Source organism: Eucyclogobius newberryi, unplaced genomic scaffold, assembly GCF_026437365.1.
Source record: "Eucyclogobius newberryi isolate DKJ021-1_F unplaced genomic scaffold, fEucNew1.0.hap1 SCAF_14, whole genome shotgun sequence".
Classification (NCBI taxonomy): Eukaryota; Metazoa; Chordata; class Actinopteri; order Gobiiformes; family Gobiidae; genus Eucyclogobius; species Eucyclogobius newberryi.
Window position 1 is genome coordinate 31539061 of NW_027315768.1, and position 26113 is coordinate 31565173.

Consider the following 26113-nt stretch of genomic DNA (forward strand, 5'->3'; position numbering starts at 1 on the left):
GAAAGGGTAGGAAAAAGAGAGGGAAAGAGTGGGAAAAAGAGAGGGAAAGAGAGAGGGAAAGAGTGGGAAAGATCAAGAGAGAAAGAAAGCGCGAGAAAGAGAGAGGGAAAGAGAAGGGATAAGAGCAAGAAAGAGAAAGAGAGGGAAAGGGAGAGAGAAAGAGAGAGGGAAAGAACAAGGGAAAGAGCGAGGGAAAGAGATAGAAAGAGAGAGAGAAAGAGGCTGACTGGACTAGCCGCGTTGCTAAGTGTTAGCACGGGCATTGATTGGCATTATTAATATCTCTGTGATGGAGACGCTTTTGTTTTGCTCGGAATGGAAAGTTACATAATGCACCTTTAAACATATGTCCCAAGTCGGAAATATTTCAGTCCACGTTTAGACCCGTTTAAGTGTGTAACGTTCAGGCTGTTGCAGTGCTCCACGTTTTTGTTCCTCCGTTCACGATTAGATCGGAGAAGATTAACGAGTCTATAATTGTCGTTTCTGCAGCTCGTTTCAGATGCCGTGGAGATTTCCAGATTGAGCACAAATTGACTCGGCGTAATCTCACGCGGCTGTGATCCACACCCATCTCTTATTGTCGTTCAGGACCGTCCGTCACGTGAGCGATATTGGATTTCAGACTAAATTCGGTTTGTGCGTCGCTGTATCGACCATCGGGGGCCGGAGCGGCGGGATGATTGACAAGCGATTTGATGCATGCGTCTGCGCTGCGTCGATAAAAGATGCTCTCGGCCCCACGGTCGAAAGTCCTGGTTTGAGCTCAGTGTAGTCCTGGTGTAGTCCTGATGTAGTCCTGGTGTAGTCCTGGTGTAGTCCTGGTTTAGTCCTGGTGTAGTCCTGGTGTAGTCCTGGTGTAGTCCTGGTTTAGTCCTGGTGTAGTCCTGGTGTAGTCCTGGTGTAGTCCTGGTGTAGTCCTGGTTTAGTCCTGGTGTAGTCCTGGTGTAGTCCTGGTGTAGTCCTGGTTTAGTCCTGGTGTAGTCCTGGTGTAGACATGGTGTAGACATGGTGTAGTCCTGGTGTAGTCCTGGTGTAGACATGGTGTAGTCCTGGTGTAGTCCTGGTGTAGTCCTGTTGTAGACATGATGTAGTCCTGGTTTGAGCTCAGTTTAGTCCTGGTGTAGACCCGGTGTAGTCCTGGTTTAGTCCTGGTGTAGTCCTGGTGTAGACATGGTGTAGTCCTGGTGTAGTCCTGGTGTAGACATGGTGTAGACATGGTGTAGTCCTGGTGTAGTCCTGGTGTAGACATGGTGTAGTCCTGGTGTAGTCCTGGTGTAGACATGGTGTAGTCCTGTTGTAGACATGGTGTAGTCCTGGTGTAGTCCTGGTGTAAACATGGTGTAGTCCTGGTGTAGTCCTGGTGTAGTCCTGGTGTAATCCCGGTGTAGTCCTGGTGTAGTCCTGGTGTAGTCCCGGTGTAGTCCTGGTGTAGTCCTGGTGTAGACATGGTGTAGTCCTGGTGTAGTCCTGGTGTAGACATGGTGTAGTCCTGGTGTAGTCCTGGTGTAGTCCCGGTGTAGTCCTGGTGTAGACATTGTGTAGTCCTGGTGTAGTCCTGGTGTAGACATGGTGTAGTCCTGGTGTAGTCCTGGTGTAGTCCTGGTGTAGTCCCGGTGTAGTCCCGGTGTAGTCCTGGTTTGAGCTCAGTTTTAAACATAAGTAAAATCTATGTAAGTGAGTAAGACTTTCTGATTTTCATAAAGTACCACATTTTATTCACAAATATTCTGCATCTTGAAGCCGTCAGTCGTCATATTCCCACCTTCATTTTGCCGATTAAATATTTCAAATGTCTTATTTTTCATAGATCATTTTGTTTTCCACTTCATTTCTTTGCAACGAATGTTCTAAAAATCAAAATTCACTTCACACGTTACAACCGGGAACACGAAAATGTGAGAGAAGATTGAATTATGCGCCGCTAGAACAGGAATGGCGCACATTTCAGTGTAAAACACGTTTGTGGCGTTTTACAGCGTTTTCTCACCAGACGACGATTGTGACCATTTACATTTTGGTTCAAATGCAAATTATTTAGTGATTTTGAGGCATAAATTATAAATCGTTTGGCGTGGCATAAATAAGAGTTTTGAGAAGAAAAGAGAGAGAAGAAAACAAACATTTATAAGTCGCACTGGAGTATAAGTCGCACCAGCCAAAAAATGCATATTAGAGAAAAAAAACATATAAGTCGCACTGGAGTATAAGTCGCACCAGACAAAAAATGCATAATAGAGAAGAAAAAAACATATATAAGTCGCACTGGAGTATAAGTCGCACCAGCCAAAAAATGCATAATAGAGAAAAAGAAAAAAAAAAAACATATATAGGTCGCACTGGAGTATAAGTCGCACCAGCCAAAAAATGCATAATAGAGATGAAAAAAAACATATATAAGTCGCACTGGAGTATAAGTCGCACCAGCCAAAAAATGCATCATAGAGAAGAAAAAAAACATATATAAGTCGCACTGGAGTATAAGTCGCACCAGCAAAAAAATGCATCATAGAGAAGAAAAAAAACATATATAAGTCGCACTGGAGTATAAGTTGCACCAGCCAAAAAATGCATAATAAAGGAAGGAAAAAAACATATTCAAGTCGCGCTGGAGTATAAGTCGCACCAGACAAAAAATGCATAATAGAGAAGAAAAAAACAAATAGAAGTCGCACTGTCGCATTTTTTGTGGAAATTTATTTGACCAAAAACAGACTTTATTGGACTGTTTTTAACATATAATTGGACAATCTTTTCATTTTTATTTGAAAAGTATAAATGAAATGAATGGTAAAGAGGGTGAAGATGACTAATATGACTGAATCTAAATCTATACGTCTCTCACAGCTGAGCGACTGCTGCCCCCTGTGGCCGCTTCACACATCACATCAAGAGCTATAACGCTTTTCTTTTCATGTATCTCGTTTTTGTCGTCGTTTTTTTCGACCCCGTTCTCTCCGTCGGGCGTGGCACGGTGCGTTCCCGTCGTCTCTTTGTCACGGTGCGTTCCCGTCGTCTCTTTGTCCTTCGTTAATGGGCAGTTGCACTTTTTGTCTCGCTCTGAAATCCACAACAGTCGCCGCTTCGCTTTAAAATGCCAGGTAAATGTCAGAGCGGTCAGCGAGCGGCCGGATGGTTGTCTGATTACTGACATGTCACAGTTACATCTGATGTCAGTAGTCTGATTTCCTTCACGCTCTGCAGGTTTTGTCAAGGGAAAAAGTGTAAAACAAAATGTATATATGTGTTTTTTGTTTTCTTTCTTTTGCTCTCTGTCTCTCCTCTCTCTCCTCTCTTACATTCACCAGTGTCTCTGCTCTTGAGCCTCACAGCGACTCTCTCCTCCTTTCGCTCTCCCCCTCTCTCCCTCTCTCCTCCTCTCCCCCTCTCTCTCCCCCTCTCCTCCTCTCTCCCCCTCTCCCTCTCTCCTCCTCTTCCCCTCCCTCTCCCCCTCTCCTCCTCTCCCCCTCTCTCTCCTCTCTTACATTCACCAGTGTCTCTGCTCTTGAGCCTCACAGCGACTCTCTCTCCTGCTCTCACTCTCCCCCTCTCCCTCTCTCCCCCTCTCTCTCCCCCTCTCTCCCCCTCTCCCTCTCTCCCTCTCTCTCCTGCTCTCACTCTCCTCCTCTCCCCCTCTCTCCCCCTCTCCCTCTCCCCCTCTCTCTCCTGCTCTCACTCTCCTCCTCTCCCCCTCTCCCTCTCTCCTCCTCTCCCCCTCTCTCTCCTGCTCTCACTCTCCCCCTCTCCCTCTCTCCCCCTCTCTCTCCCCCTCTCTCCCCCTCTCCCTCTCTCCCTCTCTCTCCTGCTCTCACTCTCCTCCTCTCCCCCTCTCCCCCTCTCCCTCTCTCCTCCTCTCCCCCTCTCTCTCCCCCTCTCCTCCTCTCTCCCTCTCTCCCCCTCTCTCTCTCTCCCCCTCTCTCTCCCTCTCTCTCCCTCTCCCCTCCTCTCCCCCTCTCTCTCCCCCTCTCTCTCCCCCTCTCCTCCTCTCCTCCTCTCACTCTCTCTCCTCCTCTCCCTCTCTCCCCCTCTCTCTCCCCCTCTCCTCCTCTCCTCCTCTCACCCTCTCTCCCCCTCTCCCCCTCTCTCTCCCCCTCTCTCCCCCTCTCCCCCTCTCCCTCTCTCTCCTCCTCTTGCTCTCCCTCTCGCTCTCTCCCCCTCTCTCTCCCTCTCTCCCCCTCTCTCCCTCTCTCTCTCTCTCCCCCTCTCTCTCCCTCTCTCACCCTCTCTCCCCCTCTCCCCCTCTCTCTCCCCCTCTCTCCCCCTCTCCCCCTCTCCCTCTCTCTCCTCCTCTCGCTCTCCCTCTCGCTCTCTCCCCCTCTCTCTCCCTCTCTCCTCCTCTCCCCCTCTCTCTCCTCTCTTACATTCACCAGTGTCTCTGCTCTTGAGCCTCACAGCGACTCTCTCTCCTGCTCTCACTCTCCTCCTCTCCCCCTCTCTCTCCTCTCCCCCTCTCCCTCTCCCCTCCTCTCCCCCTCTCTCTCCCCCTCTCCCCCTCTCCCTCTCTCCTCCTCTCCCCCTCTCTCTCCTCTCTTACATTCACCAGTGTCTCTGCTCTTGAGCCTCACAGCGACTCTCTCTCCCCCTCTCTCTCCCTCTCTCTCCTCCTCTCGCTCTCCCTCTCTCTCTCTCCCCCTCTCTCTCCCTCTCTCCCCCTCTCTCCCTCTCTCTCTCTCTCTCTCTCTCTCTCTCTCCCCCTCTCTCTCCCTCTCTCTCTCTCCCTCTCTCTCCTCCTCTCGCTCTCCCTCTCTCTCTCTCCCCCTCTCTCTCCCTCTCTCCCCCTCTCTCTCCTCTCTTACATTCACCAGTGTCTCTGCTCTTGAGCCTCACAGCGACTCTCTCTCCTGCTCTCACTCTCCTCCTCTCCCCCTCTCTCTCCTCTCCCCCTCTCCCTCTCCCCTCCTCTCCCCCTCTCTCTCCCCCTCTCCCCCTCTCCCTCTCTCCTCCTCTCCCCCTCTCCTCCTCTCTCCCTCTCTCCCCCTCTCCCTCTCTCCTCCTCTCTCCCTCTCTCCTCCTCTCCCCCTCTCTCTCCCTCTCTCTCCCTCTCTCCTCCTCTCCCCCTCTCTCTCCTCTCTTACATTCACCAGTGTCTCTGCTCTTGAGCCTCACAGCGACTCTCTCTCCCCCTCTCTCTCCCTCTCTCTCCTCCTCTCGCTCTCCCTCTCTCTCTCTCCCCCTCTCTCTCCCTCTCTCCCCCTCTCTCCCTCTCTCTCTCTCTCTCTCTCTCTCCCCCTCTCTCTCCCTCTCTCTCTCTCCCTCTCTCTCCTCCTCTCGCTCTCCCTCTCTCTCTCTCCCCCTCTCTCTCCCTCTCTCCCCCTCTCTCTCCTCTCTTACATTCACCAGTGTCTCTGCTCTTGAGCCTCACAGCGACTCTCTCTCCTGCTCTCACTCTCCTCCTCTCCCCCTCTCTCTCCTCTCCCCCTCTCCCTCTCCCCTCCTCTCCCCCTCTCTCTCCCCCTCTCCCCCTCTCCCTCTCTCCTCCTCTCCCCCTCTCTCTCCTCTCTTACATTCACCAGTGTCTCTGCTCTTGAGCCGTTCACAGGAAACAAATCACTTTTTCCATGAAACTGTTCCCAAAAGACACACTTAATCTCCGCTTCATCTCTACAGATATATTTAGACTCTGTATGAATGTGTTTAACTGCATCTTTACATCTGACCTCACTGCTTTAGCTCCGGGTTATTTCTTTGGGTCAATGTTTCAGCGTAATCTAAAAAGAGTCATAATGTGTAATGTTTAAATAAAACATCTCAGCGTGTCACATTTAGAGAGTTTAGTGTTAACCTAAAATCTGAATTAATCGCTTTACCTCAATACAAAAAAAATTAATAATTACACCATTTTATTTTGCATTTTATATATTTTTTTCATTAAGTTGAATATTTATTTGTTTAAACTTTAACCCTTGAATACCAGCGTGTTGAGTGTGTGTTTATCAGGAAGGCGGCTGTATGGAACCGGTGAGGAAATTATAACACAAATATTTTAATTCTGGTGGAAATGATATGAACGTAAACATCCTTTCAGCTCATTTATTTCTGGAGCCGGCTGATATTTCCCCAACTGTTTCTGCCTTTCCTCTCGCGACACTTCGGTCAACGCTCGGATGTGTTTTAACAAACGACTGGCACAAAGTACATTTCAATTACTGTCATTTCAACTTTTTGCTGTCTTTTCGATTTGTTTTTTACTGTACATTTTTATTAACCGCAGTTTAATGTTTTTCCAGCATTGTTAACATCAGTTATATTTTGACTGATTCATCTATGTTCAGTAATCATGTGTTCGAGGCCAGAGTGCTCAGAAAATGTCTGCTTTCACTCACCCCCTATCCCCGCCTGCTTCTCTCCGGGTCGTAGATGATGGGTTAAAAAGCAGGTCACCTTTCCACAGACCTGAACTGTAACTTTGCACCATCTGCTTGTCTTCATGGAGATGGATTACTTTAATGAGCTCAGTTTATTCAATCAGTTTATTAATTTAATGAGCTTAAGAAGGTGGCTGAACCTCCACATAAAAGTGATTAGTATAGTATCATTTAAATATTTTGCATCTACATATGGAAGAGGATTTGTTTCAGAAGATATACTTTTATTTAACCCTGAAATTAAAAAAAATTAAAAAAAATTAAAGTTCAGTAAATTTTGCAGTCTACATTTTCATTGTATTTTTTCAGTTTAAAAATTCAAAATGTAAAATTCACCATTGAAATGTTCAGTTTGTAGATTTTCAACATTTTTCACCATGAATTTAAACTGTTGAATTTGAGGGCTTGAAAATCTCAAAAATCTTAAAATTAGAATATAAACAAGTCAAAAAAAGACTTAGTAATAGTAAGAATGATAATAATAATGATGGTAATAATAATAATAGGCCTGATATCTGCTCATTTGTCTGTGTTTTGCAGTATCCTGTTTGCCGACATCGAGGGCTTCACCAGTTTGGCGTCTCAGTGCACGGCGCAGGAGCTCGTCATGACGCTCAACGAACTCTTCGCTCGATTTGACAAACTCGCTGCGGTAAGAAATACTTTATATGTACTATAACTATACTGTGATTTATTTTTTTATTTTTTAAATTCAGAAAAACTCAAAATGACTACAAAAACTAAAAATGTAGATGGCAAAATTCATCGACTGAAATTATAAATTGAAAATAAATGGGGTTAAAATTCTCTAAAGTGGTGTTTCCTCTTCCCACAAAATCTATCTTCTGATATGATTTAGTTTTTCTCATTTTTGCATCCATCCTTTTGTAGTGTCAGATTTTGTTTAATTATTTTGATATTTTGATGCAATTTAACAGGTAAATCATGAATATAAAGAATAGTTTTGGTCCGAGCGCCGATCCTTGTGGAATTGTGATTCGAAATGATTTTACAACTTCTGTGGGAGATTTGAAGATTTTAATTGAACTCTATATTTTGATACAACCTTTTGGTAATTAAGATAAGATAAGATAAGGGATAGAATAAGACCTTACGAGACAAAATGAACGCTGGTGAGTTATAGCTCTTGAGAAGCTGTAGTGCCAAAAAGCAGAGCGACAATGACAAAAACGCACTCAAAAACCAAATTGTGAGGCCAAATCTGTCAATCAAACCGCACACTTTTGCATTAGAAATAGACAGAAATGGACCCACTAGTCTTGTGGAAATTGCGTACCGTTAGATTTGATCAAGTCTCTTCATAATTGTATCTCAATAGAATAGATTGTGGACATTCTGCAAAGTTTAAATCGCATGCCACAGCTTTTCAAACGGTATGAACTGTTTTTGCCCTTGACTCTTCACTTATTCAGTGGCAAGACGATGGCAAAATGGTCTTTTCTGTTTTTTTAATCCTGTTTTAACATTGTCCCTCATGAAACAAATACCTGGAGTTGTATTTAGCTTAATTTGCGCTAGTTTGATGAATCCTGTTTAAAGTCCTCTCACCTCCGAGCGTCAAAAACACTCTGTTCTGATATTCCCTGATCTGTGATGTCAAAGCTCCGAGATGTTCTGCTTTTTTCACCCCACTTTTTGTACCCAAACCCAAACAAAACTCTTCTGAACACAAACAGAACCAAACCAGAGAGTGAAAGGCAAACTTAACAAGAAATGGAGCATCTTAAAGAATAAATAATTCAGAGAACTAAACATTATTCCGGCATACGTCCCATCCTGCATCTGCCCAACGTTATCCCAGTCCAGTCCTTCACAGTCGGCTCCGCCCCCGTCATCCACTTCTTTGTTCCTTGTACATTCCACAGGTATCCATTAATCATCTCTATCGCTGGAGTCCTACATCCGAGTTAGTCCGTGCCGTTTTCAAGTCCATAAATCATCACCAGACTCGCTCAGAGCATTTCTGCCTCAAATCACAATCATTAATCACGATCATTGCAGTTGTGTGGCTGCTTTGACAGGTTGGAGTAAAGCTAGAGTGTGTTTCACCTATGTAGTTTCCTCTGCTGCCTGTAGATGGAGCCAAAAGGTCAGTTCTTAGCAGGGAAAAAGCCAGAGTATAGGTTGTTTTATCATTGTTCTTTGTTTTATGTTGCACCAAATCACCAAAGCAAGTTATGTTTGTGAATTCTGTTCATTGGCACCTTTTCTGAGCCTGAGCCTGAGTCTGAGTCTGAGTCTGAGTCTGAGTCTGAGTCTGAGTCTGAGTCTGAGTCTGAGCCTGAGCCTGAGCCTGAGCCTGAGCCTGAGCCTGAGCCTGAGCCTGAGCCTGAGCCTGAGCCTGAGCCTGAGCCTGAGCCTGAGCCTGAGTCTGAGCCTGAGCCTGAGCCTGAGTCTGACAGGAAGTCATGTTGGTCCTTAACCATGTGATGCTAAAGTAAAGGTACAAGAGCAGGTTTAAAGGTCAACAACACTATAAATAATGCATAATAACACATGGTCATGGCTCTGGATCCACACTGTTCACACAATGTGCTGTTAAATTCACACATTGATATTAGACATATGTCTGTTCTGACAGAGAATGACTCAATCTGCTGATACATGACCTCAAATGGCCCGACACGTGACCTCATACACTATCTGCTGTCTGTGTGTTATATTAAAGAATAAAGTGTAAAAACACGACATACCATTAAATTAGTTTTATGTTTGCTTCACCGCTTGTTTTTCATTTACTTATCATCAACTAGACAAAGGAAAATAACTTTATATGCACCGATTTCCCTAATACAGTCCAAAACCTAAACTGACCAAATTACACCATGTTTTCCTTTGGTTTTATGAAAGTTAATTGAGATGTATCACTCTGAATTGCCTACATTTTTTCATATTTTTTTTCATTGTTTATTCCTACCCGTCACAGCAGAGGGCGCTCAAACACCTAAACACCTCATTGAAACAGAGGAGTCGAGTGTTTGCCAAATGTAGACTTGAGTTTAAATTAAAGAATGTGAAATACTAGACTCAAAAGCATGTTTAAAACTCAATCAAAGCCACAAGAAAGCATAATACGGTGACTTTAACGTAATCCCTCAATGGCGTATACCGTATTTTCCGGAGTATGAGTCGCACCAGTCAAAAAAATGCATAATAGAGAAGAAAAAAAACATATATAAGTCGCACTGGAGTATGAAATGTGGTTGCAAGTGTGAAAATAACAAATAATATCACATATAAGTCACTCCGGAGTTTAAGTATATAAGTATAAATATAAGTCGCACCTCGGCCAAAACTATGAAAAAAGGTGCAACTTATAGTCCAAAAAATACGGTACACATTTAATTGAACTAATACAATGTTTCGCTCCACCGACAGTCATAAACATCTTGAAACTGTCAAATCTAGCCCGGTCGGCCGTTAAATCCCTGCTGACCGATATCGCACACCGCTGTAGTGCCCTTGAGCAAGACACTTCACCTTGCCTCGACTCCAGGTATCGCTGTACACCTGTTTATCCCTCGACATAAAGCGCTCTGAGTGCTCAACCGAGGCGGGGGGGGGGGGGGGGGGGAGCGCTGCGCGATAATGGCCACTCACTAATACGCGTCCGATTGTTGGGACCCTGTGAAACCACGGCGATCGCTTTGAATCGCCGTCGTTTTCCCCCTGACGCGGCCGTCCCTTATCCGCAGCGTGTGGGCGGTTGTTAAGAGGCCTGTTTGTTTTGCCGGCTGTAAATCTAACCTCGCTCCAAAGGGGGAACTCATGATAACCACCTGAGTGTCTCCGCAGCAAAGGATTCTGGGTAGAACGGCACAAAAACCTCCATTGTGTGCGTGCGTGTGTGTGTGTGGGGGGGGGAGCGCATCTCGGCCCGTTCAAGCACATTATGAACACCGCGTAAGTGTGTTGATGTGTGAATATTGATCGGGGCTTTGTTTTCGACGCACAAATATGGACAATAGCGGCGACAGTTACAGTTGACGAGATGATGATATAATAGGACGAGACCTTTTTGTGTTGAAGGGCAATGGTAGATGAGGGGGAGAAAAGGATAAGATTTTTTTAAAAGTTTGAACCCGCAAATTTGCCAGAAATTAAGTAGAAAAAACATGCAGATTTTACGAGGCCGTCACAGGACTGGACAGACGCTATAAATGACATATGGACAAGGACATATGGACATAGATGGACTGAATGGGACTTTTCTCAGATGCTTTACTTTTCATACATTTTCAAATTTTACCCAATCCGTCTTTTGTCAAGATCTGTCTTGCCTTGTCTTTTTTCATATTATTTAATGTTATTTAATTTAATTTGATTTTATTTGATTGATTTGATTGATTTGATTGATTTGATTGATTTGATTGATTTGATTGATTTGATTGATTTTATTTATTTTATTTATTTTATTTATTTTATTTATTTTATTTATTTTATTTATTTTATTTATTTTATTTATTTTATTTATTTTATTTTATATATTTCATTTATATATTTCATTTATATATTTCATTTATTTATTTTATTTATTTATTTTTCATTTAATTTGTATTCATGTTATTCATTTTATTTATTGTATGTATGGTATGTATTTTATTAGGCCCGAGCGCCACAAGCTGGCGAGAGGCCTATTAATCTCGTAAGGCTGTGCGAAGCACGGCTCCGAAAGTGCGCACGTAGTGCGCACGAAATCGAGCGCGAAGCGCTCGCCCACTTCCAAACACTCACTAACGCACTCCTTCACTCATGCACGCCCCGTGCATACTAATTAGTAGTAGGAAAATGGAACATTACCGTTGTAAACGGGCGAAGCCCGTGCAAAAGTTCGCACTAAACGAGCACTTTACATTGAGATGACGACCGCGAAGCGGTCGTCATCCCCATATAAAGCACTCATTTGCGCTAAGTACCTCACGAATACGTTCCCCATCTCTTGCATGTTCCGTGCATATAAGCATGTAATGCAAAAATTGAACATTATTACTGTATAGAGGGCCAAAAACACAAAGTGGGCGGAGCCCACTCAAAATTAACGAAAGTACCCGTCAGTGACCAGGGACCCACACCATGAGGTAGGAAAGCGCGAGCGCTTTCCGAAAATGTATAGTTTATGATATTTGAAAAATGGGAAACATTGTTTTCGCATCGGAATATTATTCTTTCTTCTTCTTCTTCTTCTTCTTCTTCTTCTTCTTCTTCTTCTTCTTCTTCTTCTTCTTCTTCTTCTTCTTCTTCTTCTTCTTCTTCTTCTTCTCGGGACCAACCCCCCTATTTTTCACCCAGTGAACATTGACGAAAAGTCACAAAAATTAGCACACCTCTAAAAATCGTGCCTCTCTACATTCTGGCTATTTCCTTTTTCTAAAATTAAAAAAATTGGCGCGTCAGCGCCCCCAAATGTACCAAAAATGCATTGAGAGATTGGAAATGACCCCAAAAAAATCTGATCGTAGAATCATGAAATTTGGCGCAGAGGTAGATGGTGACAAGAGAAGTAAAAAATATTATTACGGCAACGCCGTCTGCCCAACCAAATGTCGGCCATATTGCTTCAAAAATGGCTAAACACGACTTTGGAGTTTTTCCAAACTTTTACGAACTCCTCCCAGGGCGTTGGCCCTAAAAAGCTGAAATTTGGTGAAAATGCTACTGAGGAGTGGGACATCAAAATTTATCCAAATTACATTGATACCTGTCACGGTCTCTGTGCGGCGAAGCCGCAAACTGTAGCAAGAATTTCAGAAATCTCCCAAATTTTACATTTCTGCCGTTTGCGCAGATAAAGTCCGAATTGCGTCAAATTAGAATCAGTTGTTAAACTCTTTGCCCTAAACCTACTTGAAGTGAAATAAATTAATTTGGAGCCACAGCGCCCCCTACAGATTTTATATGGAGGTTTAATTTTTAGTTTTGCGAAATTATATGAAATTTTACACAAAACTCAATTTTAGCATCCCCATCAAAAAAGTCAATGAGACCCATGTCATAATTGTTATGGCTTTGCCGTAACGATGACCGAAACCTTCCATGTTATTCCAATGGGGAAATCGCCAGAACATGTTGACACTTTAGACTTTCACGAACTCCTCTTAGGGCGTTAGCCTTATTAACCTGAAATTTGGTGAGACTCATCTTCAGGGGTGGACCATCAAAAGTTATCCACATTTGTATTCAAAGAGTCACGGTGTCTGTGCGGCAAAGCCGCACATTTTGCCAAGAATTCAAAATAAAATTGCTTTTTGATGGTAAAACAAAGGGGAGAAGATGTGACAGCGTCACAGATTCAGCAGTAGGCGTAATAAAAGGACAATTGGGGCGCGTTAGCGCCCCCTCCTCTTGCGGCGTGGCGGCGGCGTAGCGAGGGCCGATCATTGCCGCTTGCGGCTATATTTTATTTTATTATTATTATTATTTTATGTCACTGTACTTGAATTGTGTTTTTCTTGAATTAAAAAAATAACACAGTGTTATGTAGTTAAAAAAGCAAATTTACGACTTTTTAAACATGCAGATTTGCTAGAAAAAAATGTATGCAAAACATTCTCACACATTTGCTTCATATTGGGCTTTCATGTTATTATTAGACACAAAGGAAAGTTGGTGACTCAATCAAACGTCTCATCAAACACATAAAGGTTGAAGGTTCATACGTCATTATTAGCGTTTCCTGATCACCTGATCCATGTGACTCCTGTTTACACGTATAATAATCACATATAATAATCACATATAATAATCACATATAATAATCACCTATAATCACATCCGTGTTTTCTTCCTCCAGGAGAACCACTGTCTGCGCATCAAGATCCTCGGGGACTGTTACTACTGTGTGTCCGGTTTACCTGAGGCCCGGGCCGACCACGCCCACTGCTGCGTGGAGATGGGCATGGACATGATCGAGGCCATATCGTGAGTCCCACGCCCCCACACGAATGCCACGCCAACACCACGCCAACACCACGCCAACACCACGCCAACACCACGCCAACGCCACGCCAACACCACGCCAACACCACGCCAACACCACGCCAACACCACGCCAACACCACGCCAACACCACGCCAACGCCACGCCAACACCACGCCAACACCACGCCAACACCACGCCAACGCCACGCCAACACCACGCCAACACCACGCCAACACCACGCCAACACCACGCCAACACCACTTCAACACCACGCCAACACCACGCCAACGCCACGCCAACACCACGCCAACACCACTTCAACACCACGCCAACGCCACGCCAACGCCACGCCAACACCACGCCAACACCACGCCAACACCACGCCAACGCCACGCCAACGCCACGCCAACGCCACGTCACGCCAACGCCACGCCCACGCCAACACCACGCCCACGCCAACACCACGCCAACACCACGCCCCCACACGAATGCCACGCCAACACCACGCCAACACCACGCCAACACCACGCCAACACCACGCCAACGCCACGCCAACACCACGCCAACACCACGCCAACACCACGCCAACACCACGCCAACACCACGCCAACACCACGCCAACGCCACGCCAACACCACGCCAACACCACGCCAACACCACGCCAACGCCACGCCAACACCACGCCAACACCACGCCAACACCACGCCAACACCACGCCAACACCACTTCAACACCACGCCAACACCACGCCAACGCCACGCCAACACCACGCCAACACCACTTCAACACCACGCCAACGCCACGCCAACGCCACGCCAACACCACGCCAACACCACGCCAACACCACGCCAACGCCACGCCAACGCCACGCCAACGCCACGTCACGCCAACGCCACGCCCACGCCAACACCACGCCCACGCCAACACCACGCCAACACCACGCCAACACCACGCCAACGCCACGCCAACACCACGCCAACACCACGCCAACACCACGCCAACACCACGCCAACGCCACGCCAACGCCACGCCAACACCACGCCAACGCCACGCCAACGCCACGCCAACGCCACGTCACGCCAACGCCACGCCCACGCCAACACCACGCCCACGCCAACACCACGCCAACACCACGCCAACACCACGCCAACGCCACGCCAACACCACGCCAACACCACGCCAACACCACGCCAACACCACGCCAACGCCACGCCAACACCACTCCAACACCACGCCCACGGCAACACTACGCCAACACCACGCCAACACCACGCCAACACCACGCCCACGGCAACACTACGCCAACACCACGCCAACACCACGCCAACACCACGCCAACACCACGCCAACGCCACGCCAACGCCACGCGTTCAGCACCTTTAAGTTCAAAACCATGCAAGGCCAAAGCAGAGATACTCATGTTTTAAAGGCTTATAAACTATAAACTATAAACTATAAACTATAAACTATAAACTAATAATGCAGCATACTTGTTGTTTAACTCCAAAGTATTTTAGAATCAGAATCAAAAAAAGTGTTTATTGCCATTGACAATGAACAGATTTCACAAACACAGGAACTTGTTTTGGTGATTTGGTGCAACATAAAGCAATAAAACAACGAATAAGTCAAAAGAGGAACAATTTAAGTCTACTATGGGATAAGAATAAAAGTAAAAATAAAAAATTGGCTTGATATGTACACAAATTTACAGTTGTACAGATATGTAGTGCAGAAAGTGAACAGTGCACTACACATGTACCGTATTTTCCAGAGTATAAGTTGCACCAGCCCAAAAATGCATGATAAGGAAGAAAAAAACATATATAAGTCGCACTGGAGTATAAGTCGCATGTTTGGGGGAAATTTATTTGATAAAATCAGCTACATGACGTATGCTAACGCTAACACCTTCAGCTACATGAGGCACAGACAGAACTGTGGTAAGTGTCTGGTATGTTAACGTAACATATGAACAGTTATTCAGATAACTATAGCATAAAGAACATGCTAACAGGTTTACCAAAGCATCAGTTTTACCCCAAATCACTAAATCCATTGAATTCTTCTTCCTCTGTGTCACTTCTAAACAACTCCACAAACTCCAGAGGAAGAGGAAGTGCAGATTCTTCTTCTGCGTCGCTTAGAGCCTAGAGCGCCCTCTTGTGGTTGTCAGTGTGAAAATAATGAATAATATCACATATAAGTCTCTCCAGAGTATAAGTCGCACCCCGGCCAAAACTATGAAAAAATATATATAGTCCGGAAAATACAGTATATACAGATATACTGTATTTTCCGGACTATAAGTTGCACCTTTTTTCATAACAACTGTAAATTTGTGCACATATCAAGCCTGTTTTTTGTTTTTCATTCAGGCCAGACAGTAGATATCGTCATAAACACTGCCCTCCGTTCTGTCTATGTTGAATACACGATGGAATACTTCTGAATGTACTTTTAAAACGATCTTGTTGTGTCGTTGTTGTGTCGTTGTTGTGTCGTTGTTGTGTCGTTGTTGTGTCGTTGTTGTGTCGTTGTTGTGGCGGTGCAGCCTGGTGCGCGAGGTGACCGGCGTGAACGTGAACATGCGCGTCGGGATCCACAGCGGGCGGGTGCACTGCGGCGTCCTGGGGCTCCGGAAGTGGCAGTTCGACGTCTGGTCCAACGACGTGACACTGGCCAATCAGATGGAGGCGGGAGGCCAAGCCGGGTGTGTACAAGGCCCGGCGGCGTGTTTTTAGCCTGTCCGGTGGTCTCAGTTAAACAAATTGTCACTAAACGTCTTTTTAAAGTCTCGATGGCGATATTCAGACGTCTTTAAATGTGTTAGTTGAGGTTTGATTATGAGACGAATGTGAAATTTTTGTCAAATTACCGTCTTTTCCACACTATAAGGCCAATGAATGGTCTATTTTCGAATTTTTTTCATAAATAAGGCGTATTAAGCGAAATGTGTACCATTCAAAATCGCTTCAAGGTCATTAAGCACAATAAGAATTAATCCATATAAAAGGCTTGTTTATAAGGTGTTTTTGAAAAAATTGAAGGCTTTTCAGTGCGCCTTATAGTGCGGAAAATACGGTAATCACAAATATCACCTTATACCACTATTTAAACGTTTACGATACTGCTTTTTTCAGTGTTATTCACTCTTTTTGTAGCTTTTTTGGCAATAAACGATAGGCTCTGCTGTCAGATTCTGCATATCTTCGAAATTCTTGTAACTATAATTATAACAAATTCACTATTTTCTAAACGTTGAGACATCGTAGCCACAGATTTATTATAAAACAGGAGAAAGAACAAACCACAGAATACGTTGTGATACATGCTGCACATTTATGCCGTTTATGTAGTATTTTTCTGTGTCAATAGTGGGTTTTGTGTGTGCGAGAGGCTTTATTTGTCCCATTTTCCAGAACAAAACATGTCATAAAAACATGAAGATGAATAAAATATACTTGTATCTAAAGCCGACCGTGCGGGAGGAGCAACAATATAAGAATACAAACCTGTGGCTCTGACTCTGAATAAACAGCAGGAATTAATGATAATATTATGTAGAATAAGTTTAGTTTTTCTGACTTAATTTGGAAATGGACAAATTCATTAGACTTTGGACTAAATGGGACTTTTGTTTTAATTCAAATATGCCGTGATTTTGTTTGTATTTGTGTTTAGTTTGATGTATGATGTGTTTTTTTTTTAATTATACGCATTACTTATTATGTTTTTTTGGTTCTCTTTAATTGTTTCTAAAAAATTTCGGAAAAAAAAGATGAAATGTTGAAAATACTTGTTAGAAGTCAGAATAAGTGTGTATATTATGTTGAACCATAGCAATACGTGTCATATTTGAGGTTGTCGGCAGTGTTAAGTGATATTAAGGGCAAAGTGGACTGGATTAAACAAAAAAAAAGTTTAAAAAAAAAGAATATGTTTAGTTTTGCCAGCTTTTGTCTGACTTTGCCCCGTTTTACTCGACTAATCAATGAGAGTTTACTACAAATCTATTATTTCTCCATCTTTCAATTCCAACAATTAATCAATTAACAAAGTAATCGTTAGCGGCAGCGTTTGTGAGGATTTAGACTTTGACCGTTTCTTTAAATATGTGTGTTTATAGCTTAGTAGTTGGATCTTGGAATGAAACGTGTCTTTTGTCTGGTCGCGCTGCGTTTCAGCCGCATCCACATCACCAAGGCAACGCTGAACTATCTGAACGGCGACTACGACGTGGAGCCTGGAGCGGGCGGCGACAGGAACGCTTATCTGAAGAGGAACAACATCGAGACCTTCCTCATCGTGGGCTGCAGCCAGAAAAGGGTCAGTGTCGCCTGTGTGGGCCACTAGAGGGCAGCGCCTTTCTCCCTTCCTTTCCTCTTTCCTTCCTTTCTTCCTAGCATCCTTTCTCCCTTGCTTTCCTTTCCTCTTTCCGTCCTTTCTTCCTAGCATCCTTTAACCCTTGCTTTCCTTTCCTACTTCCTTTCCTTTCGTCTTTCCTTCCTTTCTCGCTTCCTTTCCTCCTTCCTTCCTTTCTTCCTAGCATCCTTTCTACCTTACTTTCCTTTCCTCCTTCCTTTCCTCCTTCGTTTCTTTCTTCCTAGCATCCTTTCTTCCTTCCTTTCCTTTCCTCCTTCCTTCCTTTCCTCCTTCCTTTCTCGCTTCCTTTCCTTCTTCCTTCCTTTCTTCCTAGCATCCTTTCTCCCTTGCTTTCCTTTCCTCTTTCCGTCCTTTCTTCCTAGCATCCTTTCTCCCTTGCTTTCCTTTCCTACTTCCTTTCCTTTCTTCTTTCCTTCCTTTCTCGCTTCCTTTCCTCCTTCCTTCCTTTCTTCCTAGCATCCTTTCTACCTTGCTTTCCTTTCCTCCTTCCTTTCCTCCTTCGTTCCTTTCTTCCTAGCATCCTTTCTTCCTTCCTTTCCTCCTTCCTTCCTTTCTTCTTTCCTTCCTTTCTCGCTTCCTTTCCTTCTTCCTTTCCTTTCTTCCTAGCATCCTTTCTCCCTTGCTTTCCTTTCCTCCTTCCTTTCCTTTCTTCTTTCCTTCATTTCTCGCTTCCTTTCCTCCGTCCTTCCTTCCTTCCTTTCTTCCTAGCATCCTTTCTCCCTTCTTTTCCTCCTTCCTTCCCTCCTTCCTAGCATCCTCCTTCCTTTCCTTTCTTCATTCCTTCCTTTCTCGCTTCCTTTCCTTTCCTTCTTCCTTCCTGGAGACAAAGTCATGTTTTGACTTGTATAAAGATGAGTTATTTCATTTATGAGGTCAGTTATTTCACCTTTAGCACGTGTAAGACACTCGTACACTCCTTCTGCCGCTGTGAAGAATGCTGAATGTCTCTGCGTTCGACTCGACTCATGAATCGGTGCATTTCCTCTCTGGTTTTCAGAAAGAGGAGAAGGCCCTGATCGCCAAAATGAACCGTCAGAGGACGAACTCGGTGACGCACAACAGCGGACACTGGACGGACCGGCCGTTCTACAACCACCTCGGAGGAAACCAGATCTCCAAAGAAATGAAGCGCATGGTGAGAAAATACAAGTATAATACAACAGTGATGTATAAGTACTCAAGAAACACGTGTCGACAAAATGGGCAGGAATTTGTACCGAATTAAAAGTCGCACCTTTTGTCATAGTTTTGATTTCAAGATGAAATGTCTGTTCTTGGTCTTGTCAAATACATTGCAATTTATACACCAGTGCGACTTATACTCCAGTGTGACTTATACTCCAGTGTGACTTATACTCCAGTGCGACTTATACTCCAGTGTGACTTATACTCCAGTGCGACTTATACTCCAGTGTGACTTATACTCCAGTGTGACTTATACTCCAGTGCGACTTATACTCCAGTGCGACTTATACTCCAGTGCGACTTATACTCCAGTGCGACTTATACTCCGGTGCAACTTATACTCCGGTGCGACTTATACTCCAGTACGATTTAAACTCCAGTGCAACTTATACTCCGGTGCGACTTATATATGTTTTTTTCTTCTCTATTATGCGTTTAATGGCTGGAATGACTCACTGTACCTCAATATTTAGTTTTTTTAAATATCCCGAATATTATGTTCAGTTTGTTGAGTCACTTTCTGTTCCTGACGGTGCGACCGCTGTGACTTTGCACTTAAGGGTCAAACTTTGAGTGAAAACAGGAGCAAACCTGACACTTTTACTCATTAAAGCTCGTTAAAAACACAGACGGACTCGAGACGCAGCAGACCAGCGATAAATATATGGATGTATAAATATATAAATATATGGATATATAAATATATAAATATATGGATATATAAATATATAAATATATGGATATATAAATATATAAATATATGGATATATAAATATATAAATATATGGATATATAAATATATAAATATATGGATATATAAATATATAAATATATGGATATATAAATATATAAATATATGGATATATACATATATGGATATATAAATATATGGATATATAAATATATAAATATATGGATATATACATATATGGATATATAAATATATGGATATATGGATATATAAATATATAAATATATGGATATATAAATATATGGATATATACATATATGGATATATAAATATATGGATATATGGATATATAAATATATAAATATATGGATATATACATATATGGATATATAAATATATGGATATGTGACAATGACTCTTGGATGAGAGTCGAAACGTCTATTTTTGCAAACTGAGTCCAGATGACTACAACTGAAGCTTTTTCTACTATGGAACACGCCTGGACGAATGAGGGATTACACCGACATATATGGATATATAAATATATGGATATATAAATATGTGGATATATAAATATATAAATATATGGATATATAAATATATGGATATATAAATATATGGATATATAAATATATAAATATATGGATATATAAATATATGGATATAAACGAAGGCGTGTTGAGGATCATGATCGCTACAGTGATGGTGACATTTGTCCAGTAGAGGGCGCCCTGACTCCACAGATGACTCTTACTTTAATACTTCATTCACTACAGTCTGTTGCATTGGAGGAAGATATTTTCATTCTTTTTTTAATGATTATTGTTTAAGTATTGTTGTTGTTTAGTAGAAAAAGCTTCAGTTGTAGTCATCTGGACTCAACTGAAGCCAGACGAATGAGGGATTACACCGACATATTGTTGTTGTTTTTCTTCATTTATTCCACTTTGTCCATGTTGTACTTAAAGAAGAAGATTGTAACACACTTATTTCTAGTTAAATCAAGTCGTTTTTTGGGAGGAATCGGGGTCAGTTTGTTGTAATATAACTTTTGTATTTTTACTTTATTACAAGTCCCTAAATCAGCAGCAGTTTTTACTCCTTCAAATCTGATGTTCCTGTGGGCGGAGCTTGTTTTACTTATAATGAGAGTAAAACACGACATCAGGCGTTTGTTTGTGCTCCAGAGTGTTTCAATAAAGTTCAGTTTAATACAGTTCAGTTTATAGTAGAAAAAGCTTCAGTTGTAGTCATCTGGACTCAGTTTGAAAAAATAGACGTTTCGACTCTCATCCAAGAGTCATTGTCAATAACAGAATTTAGGTCGAGAACTCCGATATTAATACTGTTCTGTGGTAAGACCCGCCCATTGGGCGGAGCCTTCCTGAAGTAGAAAGAGTTGTTTGTTTCAACAGAAACTCCCCCTTGTATCTACCGAGCTAGCCTATTCAGAATCTTAATGGGCTATTAGAATCCTCTTTGTCTTTGTGAGACCCTGGCTCAACCACCCTGAGTACCTGATTAGCATCTAAATGTCCTGGTCCTCTACCTTTCCAGGGGTTCAGTAACCCATTATAAATAACAGGAAGATTAAACCTTAGCCCTCCATTTCTGTTTAAAGAAGGTCTTTCTTTTTTAACAAAAATAGCTTCCTTGACTCCTCTTTCAAACCATCTTTTCTCCCTGCTTAAAACCTTCACCTCACCGTCTTCAAACGAGTGATTAGAGGCTTCAAGATGGAGATGCACGGCACTCTGAGGTCCTGAACTTGTATTTCTTCTGTGCTGATAAAGCCTCTTGTGTAGAGGCTGTTTTGTCTCACCTATGTACCGTTCTTTACAGCTTTCTTCACTGCATTGGATCGAATAAACTACATTGCTCTGTTTTTGAGTCGGCAACTTGTCCTTAGGGTGAACCAGTTTTTGTCTTAAAGTGTTTCCTGGTTTAAAATAAACAGGGACTTCGTGTTGTCTAAAAATTCTCTGCAGTTTTTCCGACAGGCCAGACACATAAGGGCTAGAAACACCCTTCCTTCTCTGTTCAGTTTCCCTTTTGTCCTGCTTCTTGGTTCTCTTCACTCTGTTGAGAGCCCAAGCGGGGTAACAATGACAATTGACAATGACTCTTGGATGAGAGTCGAAACGTCTATTTTTTCAAACTGAGTCCAGATGACTACAACTGAAGCTTTTTCTACTATGGAACACGCCTGGACGAATGAGGGATTACACCGACACAGTTCAGTTTAGTTTAAAAATAGGCCCCGCTTCCAAAGGTCATTGTTTTGCAGTGAAATGTACATTTAACAAGACGACAACGTAAACAACAACAACAACAACAACAACACGTGAAACAATTAAGAGGAAAAAAGTGACCAATGTCCTTCCTTTCCTCCTTCTGTCCTTTCTTCATTCCTCCTTGCTTCCTTTCTTCCTTGCTTCCTTCTCTCCTTCCTTCCTTCCTTTGCTCCTTTTTTTCTTCCCTTCTTCCTTCCTTTCTCCTTCCTTCCTTTCCTCCTTCCTTTCGTCTTTGCTTCCTTGCTTCCTTTCCTCCTGCCTTCCTTCATTTCTTCCTTCCTTCCTTCCTTCCTTGCTTCCTTTCCTCCTGCCTTCCTTCATTTCTTCCTGAACAATAAGTCATTTTTGTCTTGTTTCACCGGAGCATTCATCAGGCTTCATTCCCTTTCTTACAAAAAGCATAAATAATAATAGAAATGACAATGACGACACACATTTCTCTCTCCTCTGAGCGTCTGAAGGTCCTTCCTGAGCGGAGGAGCTCAAACTCTCTGTCGAGGTCACTTCATGTTTGCTTTTGCCGACTCTTTTCCCCCGAGAGAGTTCTTTTGTGCTCGGATCGTAAACAATGCAAACACGCTCCACAACACGAGACTTTCAACTCTTTTTTTCCACGTGACATGAGGCTGTTTTTTAAGGAAGTGAAGTTTCAGTCTGGACTCTAAACACGTCGAGCTCTTCATTCTGCTCTTTGTTTATCACAGCTCGTGGTGTCAACAATATTATACGTTTAGAAAAGTGTTTTAAAGGGATTATCCACTTTATATCTCTTGGATTATTGTGCCAAGACAAACAAACGAGACAGATGGAGGCGACAGATCAATGAGCAGATGTACACAGTCATAAACAACAACAACAACAACAACAACAACAACAACACATGACAGTTTGTAGGTTTAACAGAAGTGTGTGTGTGTTTAAGTAAGGGGACATTAAAGGAGAGGGATGCGAAGAAAAATCTAAATTAAAGGAGACAAAAATAAATAATAATAAAAGTAAAAAGAAAAATGAGAAAGAAAAAATGAAATAAATACAATTATAATAAAATAAATAATAATAATAACAGTAGAAGCAATACTGACAAAGGAAAAAATGAAATAAATACTATTATTATAATAAAATAAATAAAACAAAAAATGGTCTTAGTAGTTAAGTAATTTCAATATTATAGTTTATATTGATTTTTTTCTGAGACAATATATCGCTTTTTGTGATTTTGTTATCGTGACAGGCCTGTTTTAGGTCTGTTTATTCTCTTAACATATTTAAGCTTTTACACTGAGACAAAACGGTTCAGTCTGCACCAAATTAAGTTTTATTATTTAATTGAATCAACGTATTTCCAAATATTTCTATGAGACATTGAGAAGCACCGACACAACTTCTAAACCTCTAAATATCTAATTCTAAGTTTGATTTATTAAGCTATTTTGCATCTAATATGTCAAAAAAATGAAGTAAGGACTTTGACTCTGGCTCTGTCCATTGTTCATGTGCCAAATATGTGCAGTTTTGGCGTTTTTACACAAAGAATCCCTTTTTAACGAAAATTACATTACATTTCTTAAATGTCTGTACAATTCCAAAAGGACACATCTAAATTCTTCCTTCCCACATACAGCGTCTCACTTTTAGAGGAAAAAAACACAACCAAACACCACTAGAAAAGTCACAGCGCGCCGTCAAAAAGAACAAAAATAGAGAAAAATATACAATGGCTGTTTAGTTTTATGATGTGTTGAAGTTTTCACCTAATTATCTTCTCTTTCCGTCTGTTTTCCAGGGATTTGAAGACCCAAAAGACAAGTGAGTTTGCTTCTTATTGCTGTATTTGGACACTGTCTCTCACGCCGACTCACAAAGGAGCGTTTAACTAATGTCCTTATCAGAAAACACTATAAAACGCATCCGCCCGAAGGTGTATTTACTGTGAGTCTAAAGGCAAAAGGACACGCCGCCTTTTATTTCCGAGGCCTTAAACGCTGCTATTAGCATTAGCATTAGCATTAGCATATATTCCCCCTAAAACGTTCAATTGCATTTTAAGTGTTGTATTTTTGAATCTTAGACGACACATATTAGGCAAAATGTACTTTATTGAGTTTTTACCATCGTTCCCACATAAAAATCACGCCTGGAGTGTCGTTTAGCTTCATTCACGTTTGTTTGAGTTGTTGTGGAAAAATATAATCTGGCCCTTTGCTTTTTAACTTTCAATCCTATTTTCAATTGGATTTAGTGCCAACACAACAGCCTGACACAACTCCTCTTGGCCTGGAAATGTCCATGTCCGGACCTCCTGGAGTGACTAAGAAGTCCCACGTTCTGTCTCACACTAGGACAAAGACAGCAGGACATGTGAATTGAATTAATGCAAATGTTATGTACTGTCTCCTTCCTGAAACCACTGTTTCTTCGATGTCCCATTTGCTCCTTGGTTCCTTTGTACCAGTGACCGGGAACTTCTGTGTGTGTGTGGTCATGTGACCATCTGTGATTTAGGGAAGGGGACAGACGTGGGACGGGAGGACTTGGGAGACACATTTTGGGGAAGCAGGCAAGAGACAGACGCGTGGACTCGGCCTTCCATGAGAATGAGTCCACACGAGTTTCTTTCTGATTCAACCACAAGATTAAACAGTTTACTTTTGAAACGAGACAACTTGCTTCTTTGTCTTATCGAGAGATTTTTACCACCACAGAGTATTCCTGTTTACGAGCTTATCTTCTCTGAGCCTCACAAAATGACTCGGTTTCAAATTGTCCCAGATTTGTGATGTCACAGGTGGAAATCCTAAGGTCTTCTGCACTGTTTTTAAGTCTTTCAATCGTCTTCAGACCCGTCTGACCCCAAAATCGTGTTCATTACAACGCTAGCTTTTGTTTATTTCTCCATTGTAATTCCCTCCGCTGCCAGTAGATGGAGCGCTAACACCAAACCCGGACGAAGGAACGCCCGAGTGTTCTAAAACATGAAATGCCGAAGCAAAGATACATAAGAGGATGTTTAAAGTCCAAGAACGAAACAAACAAAACAACGTTAATGATCAGTTATGAATCAGGGTTGTTTCTTCTCACTGTGTCTGATTGTTTTTTGTGCTTCTGTATTTCTCAGACACTTCATCTTCAGGAACCCTCAGGAGAACCTCAACCCGGAGGACGAGGTGGACGAGTTCCTGGGCCGAGCCATCGACGCGCGCAGCATCGACCGCCTCCGATCCGAACACGTCAAGAAGTTCCTGCTGACCTTCAGGGAGCCGGACCTGGAGAAGAAGGTAACGAGGACGCGCGTCCGGGCGGCGGGCGGCGGTGAAGGAGACTTTTTCTGCCACGTGATCGTCTCCGTGGAGATCAGGGATGCACCGATAACCGCACTGGTGTCGGATATCGGTGCGTCTGGTATCATGCATTCTGAGCATCCTAAATATTCACAACGACGAGTCTGAAAGCAAACTAACTTTGGCATGCTAACAAAGATGAGAAAGCGCTGTGGTCTCTTTTTCAAACAAATAGATACTTTTTTTACACTATATCTGTTCTGGGGCGAAACACTTTTTACTTTATTAAAGGCAAAAAAAACAATAAAACAACGGGTAAATTAACTAGTTCTGTTTTTCACGTTTAAAAACCCCTTTTAACATATTGTACTATGTCTTGCAATACAAATAATTGAATATATTACAGTTTTGTCTTTTAGATTTGGTCTTTTCGCTCTCTGGTCGTTTTTTATAACATAAAAATAAAAAGGATAATTGGAAAATAAATGATAAAAGGAACGATCAAAGAGTTTAATGACATTCTGTTGAACGTTTCGGGTAAAGGCCTGAAAAGTTGCACACTACACTTTAAATGATCTGAACTGGGCATCCTTCTTATTTTTAGTGCTCAAAATAGTGGCGACGTGCAGATTAATTCAACTTGATATGTTTTGTTCTGCCTCAAACCCACCGTGTTACCGCGGGAACAATGCGCCGCTTCGGGAACATAATAATTGGTCGCGACGAGCCCTATTTCCAGGACACGGCGCTCCTTCTTCTCCCTGCCTCTAGAGGGCATCGGTCACACTAAAGCGCAGACGAGACGGGGAAGGAGGAAGTGAAACGTTTCAGACGGAGAAGGACGGCGCCGAAACGTTTAAGACTTTACTGTCAGGGTCAAAAGAGTTCAGACGAGAGAACCTGCATTTATGTTGTAGAAACGTGTACAAATGAAGATAAATAAGTAACATTTTGAGCTTATTAAACATCTTTAAA

At 42.7% G+C, this 26113-nt stretch overlaps 1 protein-coding gene across 2 annotated transcripts in view; it reads left to right on the forward strand.

Annotated features, from left to right (window-relative positions):
- Positions 1–26113, forward strand: part of LOC140359965 (adenylate cyclase type 5-like) — a 101380-nt gene that overhangs the window by 56764 nt on the left and 18503 nt on the right. For both annotated transcript variants that reach the window (XM_072445249.1, XM_072445250.1), the window contains exons 4-10: positions 6906–7017; positions 13177–13304; positions 15859–16017; positions 17492–17633; positions 18688–18825; positions 23644–23666; positions 24976–25135. In XM_072445249.1, the coding sequence (XP_072301350.1) occupies positions 6906–7017; positions 13177–13304; positions 15859–16017; positions 17492–17633; positions 18688–18825; positions 23644–23666; positions 24976–25135 (862 nt within the window). The remainder of the gene's footprint in view (positions 1–6905; positions 7018–13176; positions 13305–15858; positions 16018–17491; positions 17634–18687; positions 18826–23643; positions 23667–24975; positions 25136–26113) is intronic.